At 31.3% G+C, this 13,001-nt stretch overlaps 1 protein-coding gene across 1 annotated transcript; it reads right to left on the bottom strand.

Annotated features, from left to right (window-relative positions):
* Window positions 1-658: 658 nt before the first annotated feature.
* On the bottom strand, window positions 659-8,464 carry LOC149136176 (uncharacterized). Its single transcript, XM_089351087.1, has 3 exons — window positions 8,308-8,464; window positions 1,361-2,508; window positions 659-746 (listed from the first exon to the last, which is right to left on the bottom strand). Exons 1-3 carry the CDS (start codon window positions 8,357-8,359, stop codon window positions 711-713), a joined length of 1,236 nt encoding a protein of 411 aa, XP_089207213.1. The 5' UTR covers window positions 8,360-8,464; the 3' UTR covers window positions 659-710.
* Between the last annotated feature and the right edge of the window lie 4,537 nt (window positions 8,465-13,001).

Genomic DNA, 13,001 nt, shown 5'->3' on the forward strand with positions numbered 1-13,001 from the left:
ATGCTACCGAGGTCATGTTTTGCTTTCATGCCTCAACGAGTTCATAAAATAAAGTAGTAGGGCCGGTGTTATCGACATACCCCACCCCCGTTAAAATTGTTAACTTTATGCCTAAATTAAAAACCATTATATTTATTTATTTGTGAAATTTGTAAGTCGGCCAACTGACTGAATGTCAGAGTACTAGCAAAAGAAAAGAAAACAGAGAGATCCTTGTGTACTCCTTCTAGCCTGCTATGTTCAAATCCCACCGCGACTGACTTCGCCTTTCATATTTCTGGGGTCAGTTAAATAAAAGTACTGCTCTAAGTACTGTATTCTATGGCATTGACTATGTCCCTCCACTCAAAATTGCAGGTCATTTTGCTTCTCGCAGCAATTTCAAATACTGGTTTCAAATTTTGACACATAGTCAGCAATTTCGGAGTGGGGGGCAAGTCGGTTACATCGACCCCTCGATCAACTGGTGCTTATTTTATTGATTTTTATTTAGGATGAAATGTAAAGTCGGCCTCGGTGGAATTTGAACTCATAACGTAAAGACGGATGAATACTCCTAAGCATTTTACCCGGGGTGCTAACGATTCTGCCAGCTCTCCGTCGTAACTATTTCAGATATTGAAAATAAATCGGTAGTTTGATAAGATTAACAATAAGATTATGGTAGATATGTTTTATTAGAAAAGCTATATGTACAATTGTTCTGATCTTCAGTATGGATATCGGTGTGTGTCATAGCGAGGCCTCTGAAAAGAAAGAATTTACAAGAAATTAATTATGCATTGATTGGACATGATAAATATTGATTGTTTTAAATGAATAATTAAAATAAAGTATAAGGTCAAATTTTTATTTTGAAAAGTTTATAGCAGATAAAATATTGCATTGTTTTACGACTAAATATTAATAATTCACCAGGTTGGAGATTTAAAAGCTCAGTTTACACTCTCATGAAATATATTCTGCAATGTAAGACTATATATTGAGTAAAATTCGTAAATCTGTATCCTAATGTTTCGGGAAAAGGTGAAGTTGATTTGAGTAAAATGTCAATAACGTTCAATAACAGAAGATATATCAATTCTTGAACGTGCAAGATCTCATATCGACTATGACGAAAACATTACTGTTCTTCAAAACATTAGGAATGTCAATAAAGTGAACTAATTCATTGGAGTTCGAAACCGATTGACAGGTGCTGTGTGCATATAACAGACCGATAACAATACAGATTTTATAATATGAATTGTTGAACATAATCCAGTATTTTTGGTTCGTTATTTTCTTTGGATAATGTGACGAATGAAACAGATTTGACTAGATTAAGGATAGTAAAACACTAGTAAAACACTTTACTCACCGGTTTATAACAATCCTTGTTGGTACACACAGCATTCCCATTTGAACATCGGCAAACGTTGCATCCGTCTTGAGATACGAATGTCTGTCCTTCATTGTAAGATCTTCCCTTATATTGGCATGTTTTTTGTGGAGGGCAGTATCTTGTAGTGCAGATTACTAGACCTTGCTGTCCGCATGTACAGGTATTGCAGTCATCGTTAAATGTTCGGCCAAGAGGATAAGTTTTTCCTTTGTGTATACAGAATTTCGTGCATATTCGCTGTTCACAATCCACTTTCCCAGCAGAAGTGCACTGGCATTTATTGCAATCCTTATACCATACAGAACCAATGTCATACCTCCTGCCGTTGTCATAGCAAGAACATCCCGATTTAGTACAGCTAACCATACCATTATATTGACAAGTACATGTATTGCAGCCGCTTGTAAATCTTTGACCAATTCGGTAGGTATTTCCGTTATAAATGCATTTACATGGCTTGTTAGAACACTGGACTCTACCACTAGATAAACATTGACATTCGTCACATTCACCAAATCTTTGGCCAATATTATAGGTTCCTCCTCGATATGAACATTGACAGACTCTTGTTGTACAATCTACTTGACCGTTTATACAACGGCAAGTGTTGCAAGCATCAACGAAATTTTGACCCTCTCCATATCGTGCATTTTTATAATAACAACCACATCTATCGCTTTTACACTGCACTGTTCCTGTAGTTTGACAGGTGCAATACTTACAGCCATCTTTGAAACTCGCTCCAACCTTGTAGGTTATACCATTATATTGGCATTGACACACCCTATAGGTACATTGCATACGGCCAGAATGACATCTACAGGTATTACAGTTGTCTTGGAATATTTCACCTTCTTGGTACACCTTTCCGTTGTAAGTACATTGTGTAATACACTGTTTTCCGTCACATCGTACCTGACGATCGCGATGGCATTTACATGTTTCACAGGATTGTTTGAACTCATCTCCTATGTCGTAACGCTTACCATTATAAATACAAAATCGCTGCCCATAGTCACAGCGTTTATATGTACAACGAGCGTTGCCATATCCATCACATACACACGTGTTGCAGTCGATCTTAAATCGTCCTTCCCTTTGTATTCCTTTGTATATACATCTGTCTGCAAAGAAGAGCAACAATTTAGAATTATTTCAATCATCTACTACGGAGATATGAATTGTAAAATGAATATTATAGATATATTATATATTCTTGATATATAAACAAATACATGCGTTCATACACACACACACACACACACACACACACACACACACACACACACGCACAGACACACACGCACACAGAGTCACACACATGCACACACATTTATAACAAACGTTGTAATCGATCGCAAGACGAGTTTGGTTATGAGTACGTCACAAGAAAAAGAATAGTTACTATATTCTTCTGTGATGCTGGTATGGATGCTGTATCATCTGCCTAACGGATATTGTTCATGCTCTGGTCCTTTAAAATATTCAATGATTTATAAATATTCTTTAACGCGTGATTGTTTCACTTTATAATCAAAACAATCTCGCTGATAAAACACACCCCAGTCATTATAGAGTAGTTTATAAGTAAAAAACTTTCAGTCGTATCCATCAATATCAGGAAATCAATTAATCGATACATTAGCATCTATGTCCATATCTAATCTAGGTATGTATAATCAAACAGGAAGTTATTAAAAAACAAAAGTATTCGATGATGAAAGTATTAGTTTCATAATTAATTTGATTCAATTTCATTTCTCGCTTTGATTTTTCAATGGTAGTTGATAAACTGTTGCCGAATTCGAAAACTTTTTAGACAGAATCTGCGGTTAAAGCCCAGTCGGCTGGTTGTTAAAATCTTGCCAGCACAACATTTATTAGAAGATCCTTGTGATAATAGGTTGTGAAGCTGTGACTTTTCAACTAACATAGGTTACAGATAGTTTGAGGAAACATCGTGTTTAGATCTTCATTAAGAGCAAGAGATGTTATGGATAATAGATTCATGTGGTGATACGAGATCTACGAACTTTTCTCAAGCGTTTAATATGAACATACATTTCAATATATTCAAGTTCACACAGCTGTAAATGGGAGCCCCGCAATGGACTAGCTTTTCCATCAGGTGGAATGTTGGTCTATCTCGCCTAGCCCGTGGCATCGTTCGAAAGCTAAAACAATGCGAAGCACAGTGTCCAACAATGTATAGCAACATCTGAGATTCTAGTCGATACCGTGAGAATATATATATATATATATATATATATATATATATATATATATATATATATATATATATATATATATATATATATATATATATATACGCATATATATACACACACATATATATATATATACATCCACACATATATATATACATACATACACATATATACACACATATATATACATACACATATATATACATACACACACACACACACATAAATATATATATACATACACACACACACACACACATACACACACACACACACATATATATATATGTATATATATATATATATATATATATATATATATATATATATATATATATATATATATATATATATATATATATATATATATATATATATATATATACATACATATATACACATACATACACTGAGACCTCCTTCGGTCATGACTGACCTTAGGATTGCACCTAGAAAGTTACCCTCCCAGGTACAAGTCCGGGCAAGGTTGTTTATGGAAGACCAGCAGTCGCCCATGCCTTCCCTTTCCACGCAACCGATGATATCAAATGAAAGGCAAAGGCCGATACAGCTTGGTACCTGTGACATCGCAACTCATTTCAACAGCTGAGCGAACTGGAGCAACGTGAAATAAAGTGTCTTGCTCAAGAAAACAACACGCAGCCCGGTCAGTGTTTCGTACTCACAACCTCACTATCGTAAGCTCGACGCTCTAACCACTGAGTCATGCGCCTTCACTATATATATATACACACACATATATATATATACATACATGTATATATATATATAAATATATATATAGATAGATAGGTAGATAGATAGATAGATAGATAGATAGATAGATAGATAGATAGATAGATATACATACACACACACACACATATATATATATACACATATATATATACATACACATATATACATACACACACACACACACGCACACACACACACACACACACACACATATATATATATATATATATATACATTTATATGTGTATAATCTAGTTGAAGTATATGTAAATGGTTGAGTGAATTTTCTTTTGTTTACAGTTAACGTGGAAAATTCAATAAACATTTACCAGGTTAGCAAAATTCACGCACGTAACAAGGATGTAGCAACCTGTTCAAAGGCAGAAACTCCGGGTTAATGTTCAGTAATTTGTATAGTATAAATAAATAAATGGAGTTAAACGCAGGTGTTATTCAAATTCTTTTACTTCCGATATATGTTTCGTTGACAACATTGGTATTATTCCAAATGAATTAATGGTGTAAAATAATGTAATCTTCTCATCAGGGAAAGAAAGAGAATCAAACTCAACAATAAGCCATTTTAACAAATGTGATGACTGTGTAAATGATGAACAGGACGCTATTGAGTATTTTAAAACACCGTTAGAATATATGACGTCAAAGGTAGTGCATATAAAGAGAAGATGTAAAGAAATTAATGAGGAGAGAACTAATAAAGGAGAAATATAGAGTAATATATGAGTTAAATAAATGTTCAAAGGCTTGGAAATAGATATCTCTATTGGAAGTAGAATGAGAGAAGAACTAAATTCTCAAACTATATAGATTGGCAGAAATCACCTATATGAGCTAAAGGTGTGTTTCTGCCAATGTTTACATCGGTGAGAACGCTCAATAAACGTGTTTACAAGGGGAATTCTTAGAAAAGAGAATGTGGAACAGTTTAAAATTACAAATGTTACAGAATTCTTTACCTTCGTCGTAGGGGAAAGAAATTGACAGCATGAACCAATCTAAATTAAATTTCTTCTTATTATCTTTAAGATACCAAATCAATTTACTAAGTTCTGTGCTATTGCGTTTACTAAATGTAAAATAATGATTGGAAATTCTTTTAGATATCTGAGAAGAAGAAGCACCTATATAAAAATAGACATCGGTATCGGAAATAATTTTACAACGATATATAGAAGTCGTAATCTAAGAATTATTAGACATAAATCTAATTCTGTTGGGGTTGACTTCAGAGACCAAAACTTTCTTATTGTTATTAGGGGAAAGGTTGGTATTAACTAAATTGATGCTGGAACTCTCATTAAATTGATTCTTATTTAACAGGTTGATATTATGAGAAGATATAATTTGCGAAAGATTTTTTGTGTTGGAAAATGCTACTCTAAGTCCATGAGTTTGATTCTCTTTCCTTCCCTGGCGAGAAGATTACATTATTTTACACAATTTATTCCTTAAGAATAATACCAATGTTTTCTTCGAAACATATGTCGGAAGTAAAAGAATTTGAATTTATTTATATAAGTATATATCAGTGAGAGACCTGGGTATCGTCATGAGTGATGATACCTCTTTTCAAGTGCACATTACCAGGATGGCGACAAAGTGCAGACGACATTCAGAAACAGAGATAAGGAAAGCATGATGGTCCTCTGGAAGATATTCGTCCTCAGCCGCCTGGATTACTGCTCGCAGGTATGGTCACCCACCAGTGTGAAATTAACAGCGGACCTTGAAGCAATCCAGAGAAGATTCACAAAGAAGATTGATTCTTTGCAACTGCTCAGCTACTGGGATAGGTTGAAACAGCTGAGACTCTACTCTCTGGAGAGAAGGCGGGAGAGGTATGCAGTAATATACATCTGGAAGATCCTGGAAGGAATTGTGCCAAATTTTGGCATTGAAAGCTACACCAATGCCAGAACGGGACGACACTGCATAGTGCCAAATATATATATATGTATATATATATATATATATATATATATATATATATATATATATATATATATATATATATATAAATATAAAAATAAACAAGGAGAACGATCCTTAAGGAATCTAATTTAGATTTTTTGAGGTGAAATCTCATGCTATATTGGTAACGATTACAGAGTTTACTTTGAAAAATTATATATATAAATATATATATATATATATATATATATATATAAGATAAACAAGAGTGAAAAAACTACAGAAGGCTTGTGTTACATGGTTAAAGTATATATTTAAAATATGTCAGAAAAATTTTTCTGACATATTTTAAATATATACTTTAACCATGTAACACAAGACTTCTGTAGTTTTTTCACTCTTGTTTATCTTTTATACATCCAACCACGTGCTTTCACATACCAATTTTCTCACCTATATATATATATATATATATATATATATATATATATATATATATATATATATATATATATATATATATATATATATATATATATATATATATGTATATATATATATATATATATATATATATATATATATATATATGTATGTATGTATGTATATATAGACATATATATGTATATATATATGTATATATATATATATATATATATATACATATATATATATATATATATATATATATATATATATATATATATATATATATATATATATATATATGCAGGGCAGGGAATCGTCAATTAGTAATAAAATTAATAATTAACAATTTTGCCGGGTAGCTCAGTATGAAAAAACCTTTTCGGTAAAAATCATTTATAATCATAAATATATAGGGATTGACAGTAACCTGCTTCTCCAACATACTGAGAATTCAGAAATAGCAGCCAAAGAACTACTGATTCCAAAACTACAAATTATTACTCTAAATTGATAGCGATATTTTTTGATACACACAGAACAAAAAACAGTAGAGAAGAGTAAAAAATCCACCGCCTTTTGTTAATTTAGTACGATCGTTTCACAGTTAAGAGTAAAGAATACTCTATTCTGATCTTCAGCTAAATATTCTAATAAATTTGTTAATGTCTAAATAACTCACCTTAATTTTGACCATGCGACATCAATACCACGTGAGGAAGACGTTAAGAAATTTATCTCTACTGTTTTTTGTTCTGTGTGTATCAAAAAATATCGCTATCAATTTAGAGTAATAATTTGTAGTTTTGGAATCAGTAGTTCTTTGGCTGCTATTTCTGAATTCTCAGTATGTTGGAGAAGCAGGTTACTGTCAATCCCTATATATTTATGATTATATATATATATATATATATATATATATATATATATATATATATATATATATATATATATATATATATATATATATATAAATTTATATATATATAAATATATATATATGTATATATATATAAATCTGAGATCGTGTGCTGGAACGAAAACAATTTCACCGTTAGATTCGCTTGAACATTTACATTTGATTTGCCAAAATATTTTTGTCGCTTTGAGACCGCGGCCTGTTCATGCAATTTTGTCAGTGAACAGGTCGCGATCTCAAAGCGTGGATAATATTTTAGCAAATTAAATTTAAATGTTCAAAACAAACTGACAGTTTTTGTGTGTTTCTTAAATGGCTTATAAACACCTTCCGCGTTGCAATTGTTTAGATATATATATATATATATATATATATATATATATATATATATATATATATATATATATATATATATATATATATATACAGAGAATAAAAAGGAGGGACAAAGAGAGAGAGAGAGAGAGAGCACAAATACGCACACGCGCACACACGAACGCCACACACACATACGCGCTCTCACATAGGAACCCAGATACACACACGCACAGACGACATTTAGTTAGAGATGAACTGTATGAATCAATTATTGATAAACTAAATAATTAAGAAGGAAAACGACGCGAAATAGACAAAGTATAACAAACTCATTTACTTACAGCTGTTCACACATGATATAGCTACTATTACTAGCAACAATTTGTACAACATGATGGTCAGTTGGTTTTTCTTTCCTCAGTCTCTTCGAGATAGGTGATGGTTGTCTTGTGAAACAAGGACAAGTTTGAGAAACGTCTTAATAGAGGCTCTTTATATAGTTCTAAGTAAACGTGATCAATTGTTTAAATTGAATAAGTTAATTAAGTTGGCTTAATTCTTTACATTAATTCAACATTTACAATCACAAATTTTCCTTGCAAAATGAATTATTCAAAAATGGGTGGATCTTTTTCTCTTTGGCATTCTGTTAATTAGTTGAATGTTTTACTGATTGTTTCATTAATGAATACATTAACGTCACATGTTACTTAATGTGTTCATTAAAGCAGATATAAAATAATTGTTGCAGTATACACTACACACATCAATACCGAAATTCAAATTTTCGTGCTTTCGTTCAATTTTTGAGAATAGATTTTGTAACTTTTTCTGAACATACAATGCCCGCATCCAACCCAAAGAAAATAATTTAATTTGGATTTACGTGTCTTTCCACATGTAAGTCAAAGACATATTTTCAAATTTAAGGAGCTTTGCCTTCCTTTTACATTTTTCTAACAGGCCACTTTTATACCAACTTTAATTAATTGTGCCTACCACCATAAAAGTTCACATCCATACTGGCTATACACATATTTGAGCATGGCTGAGGTCCGCCATATAGAAATATATCTCCATACAATGCAACATAGTTCATAAATATATCCCCATACAAGGTAGTTCACATACATACCGGCTATTTGTGTATGGCTGAGCTCAGCCATACACAAATAGCCAGCATGGATGTGTACTATGTTGTATGGAGATATATAAAATATTCTAATAGAGAGATAAACGAAACCTAATTAATAAGAAATTAGATCTTAGAATATCATATGTTCATAGGATTATCTGTACCTTTGAATACTTTAGAAGCAGATAATAATAAGTATATCATACTATGATTTGGTAGCACGAGTCATAAGGGGTGTCATATCATTCATAGCATACCCTCTATTATCTCGAAATCTATGAAATATTGCTTTCTAATAACCCTTAACCCCTTTGATCTGTAATCTTTCAATAATTATATTATATATTTACACCTTCAGTCTTGGAATTATCTTCCCTCATAGTTAGTATACCATATAAATTTACAATGTATTCCTAAATCTTGCACCTCACCTAAATACGTGGTATAGCCCCTAGGATCTGTTATTCTTCTATACAGATCAGTGTATTTGATGTATTTAAGAAATATTTTTATAAGTCCATTTCCAAATGTATCATTATTTTAATTTTTTAAATTATATGTTTGATACATATATTTTTATTTTATATGTTATTTATAACAATAACGTATCTAAGCTTTCTTACATTATACCAATATAACTTATATCTTAATTTATAAAATAATCTTTGTTTGATTATTGTATTTCATTTTGACTTATCCTTACTTTTATGTTATACATTTTATATCATTTTGTAAAGAAATATCTTATAAAATTGTTTTAAAAAATTGTTATCTTTTTCATATTTTATATTATAAAATTTATGTATTTATAAACCCTCTTATACATTCGTGTAGCTTCTATATCTTATAAAGTGTTTATAATTTCTCTTCATAAAACTCACTGTACAAGACAATACTATACATTAGATTTATAATTACACATTATATTTTATAAATTTTTTATATCTATATTTGATATTTTTGTACATATGTATATCTTTCATAAACTTTACTAGCGTTTGTAATTTATAAATTTAATTTTTACAAGGTCTTTTTATATAATTTATTGGATATGGGTATCCTTATTTCAGTATATTTTTTAATCATGCAATATTCATTAAATGTTTACATGCCCAAATCGGTTTAGGTATTGCTTCAGAATGTACTCTTTTATACGTTTAGTGTACCTCTAATTCAATTACCTCTTATATTCGATACCATATTTCACATTATCTTATACTTATCCACCCGTAATGAAGAAAAGAATTCGTTTTATTGCCTTAAAATATGTTCTTTTTATTGCTTTAAAATATACTATGTACTTCTACCCATATGATAATATAATTCCGTTATGCATTCATTTTAGAATGTCTTTAACATGACCTTCAAAGCAATATGCTTAGAAAATTTCTATTAATTTTTGTTATATATTAAGGTGTCCCATTATTACGTTTTAAGTTTAATTTTTACCCTTATTCTATATATTGATTGAATTTTTTTCAATTCAATATTGTTTGCTAAGTTTTAAATTACTACCTCCCATATCCTTCAATTTTCATTTCCACCCCTAAAGTTTATATTACCTAGTTCTTTTGTTTTTTTATTATATTCCCCTTTAATTTATAATCTAAATAAGTATTGCCCACCCTTCTTTCTTCCAGTTACCATTCCTTACCCATCAGACATTCTCTTAATCCCAACCTTGCATCCTACCCCTTTATGTAGATAAAGCTTGATATATGGTCCCAGAACATTGGGAGTCTAGTAAATTAACTCACTCTGCCACAAATATAACAAAAGGAAACAATGTAAATATTCTAGTTTTCCTTATTGATATAAATTTGTTTTAAAAAATGGTTTATTCTTTATGTTTGAAGTCTATGCACTCATCTGACGACAACAGTTTATTTCAAATTAATGTAATTTTTTCATTAATCAGTTAAAAGGAGCCGCTTGAAACTTCCGTAATGAATTGACACCTGTACATCATTGTTACTTATTTATATTCTGTTCACCTAACTTGGAATCTACACTTCGGAAATACAATAGAAGGCAGCTTTATAAAATGTACATGTCTGAATTACCAAGGGCGGGTATCTTCACTTAGCTGGGTTGCGTTGTCTACACATATGACAGGAATATTGGGTACAAATACTCCTACACAAAGTCTTGATATTCAGTATTGAAATATTATTGTTGAGGTGTGCAGATTATACCGAACCAGCAAGGTTCCTCAGTTTATGTACCTAATTACACTGAATCTTAATAATATATGTGTTTGTGTGTACGTGTGTATGTATGTATGTATACATACATATATATATATATATATATATATATATATATATATATATATATATATATATATATATATATATATATATTGTGTTTAACGTTTTTTTATGTCCTGTACCCATATATGCATGTATATATACATATATCTGTAGGTATGTACATATATGTATGAAGATATGCTTATATTTATATATTATTTATATTATTATACTAGCAGAAATACCCGGCGTTGCTCGGGTTAAAGAGAATAATGAAATCTAAAAACGCCGTCTAGACTACGCAACCCTCAACTGTTAGTAGCTACGATACCATATTTCTACATTAATAACTCTCCAATCCATGCCAGCATGGAACATAGATATTAAGTGGACTGCTAGAAGAAAGTTTTCAACTCATATGTATATAAAGTAAATACACGTAATTCAGAAACACGTTTTGTGTATTTTATTTCATGACCAAACAAACAGGTACAGATTATAAATAATGAAAGGCCAATTTTGGTGATTCATTTGACAGAGGTAGTAGAGAGACAATGCGATGATAAATCTGAGGTTGGATCTTGAAAGTTTGGATGAATGCTGCCTCAGTTAAATCTCTTGTGGTTCTAAATGATGTCATCTGTAGTACAGCGTCGTATTGTCTAATTTTGTTTTGCAAATGTTAGGAATCTTGGTCAGTTGATGATAACAGTTTCTTCAATAGCTCTGGAGGTTGGGGGTTGTGGAATTGTTGGGAATGTTTTTAACTTTGGTGTTATATGTATTGCTTGAATTTCTTTGACATATGAAATATATGTATTTTCACTGGGTTTGTAAAAGAGAGTTGTGTAGTTCTCGAGTTTTAGGGATTCACACAGACATACAGACAGACAGACACACAGACAGACAGACAGACAGACACACATTCTCATCTTTATGTATACAGATATATATATACACACACACACGCACCCAAACACACGTATATATATGTATATCAATATAAATATATGAAAGTCAATGAAGTTTCGTAAAAGAAGGTGATCATGTACATACTTTGTTGCTGTTGTGATTATAACACCTCGTTGTAAACAATGTTCCTTGTTTTCCCTTGTGGATCATATGCAAATAGGTTTTTTTTGCTGCCCACTCTTGAGCAGCTAACATACAGTTGTCCATGTGAGAAGCGGGGCTCTTCCAAGAGAAGACCAGCTACAGACAGTGCTCATTTGTTATGTTCGGGTTAAAATTTCATCAACATCAAAAATATATGAATTTTCATGGGAGTTATGGCCGTTATGCATAGAATATAATTTCCAAATTGCAGACAAAATTTACAATCGATAAATGTCTTAGAACAACCAGTCTCTCATCTGGGAAGGCCTTGAAATCAATGTTACCAACTGGGGACTATGTGTGTCGCAGTGATAATAAAAACACTCAAAGGAGGTCTACAACGAAATAATTTTACTCAACACTTTGCAAGTGAATCAGTGGAAGCAAAGATGCGTCTCATTTACTTGACAATTTATGCACCACATTGCAGAAATCACAATGTAAGTATATCTGAAAGGGTAGTCTTACACTGTTGTACCGTTGAATTACAAATAATGCTCATCTGTTATGTTCGGGTTAAAATTTCATCAAC

Source organism: Octopus bimaculoides, chromosome 4, assembly GCF_046866305.1.
Source record: "Octopus bimaculoides isolate indiv1 chromosome 4, ASM4686630v1, whole genome shotgun sequence".
Taxonomy (NCBI): domain Eukaryota; kingdom Metazoa; phylum Mollusca; class Cephalopoda; order Octopoda; family Octopodidae; genus Octopus; species Octopus bimaculoides.

Bases quoted from the DNA above. Each gene is read 5' to 3' on its own strand.
- LOC149136176 (XM_089351087.1), bottom strand. From the start codon at position 8,359: ATGTTGTACAAATTGTTGCTAGTAATAGTAGCTATATCATGTGTGAAC. The intron at 2,509-8,307 runs GTAAGTAAATGA...TCTTCTTTGCAG, and splicing joins TATATCATGTGTGAACAGCT to ACAGATGTATATACAAAGGA. The intron at 747-1,360 runs GTGAGTAAAGTG...CTTTCTTTTCAG, and splicing joins ACAAGGATTGTTATAAACCG to AGGCCTCGCTATGACACACA.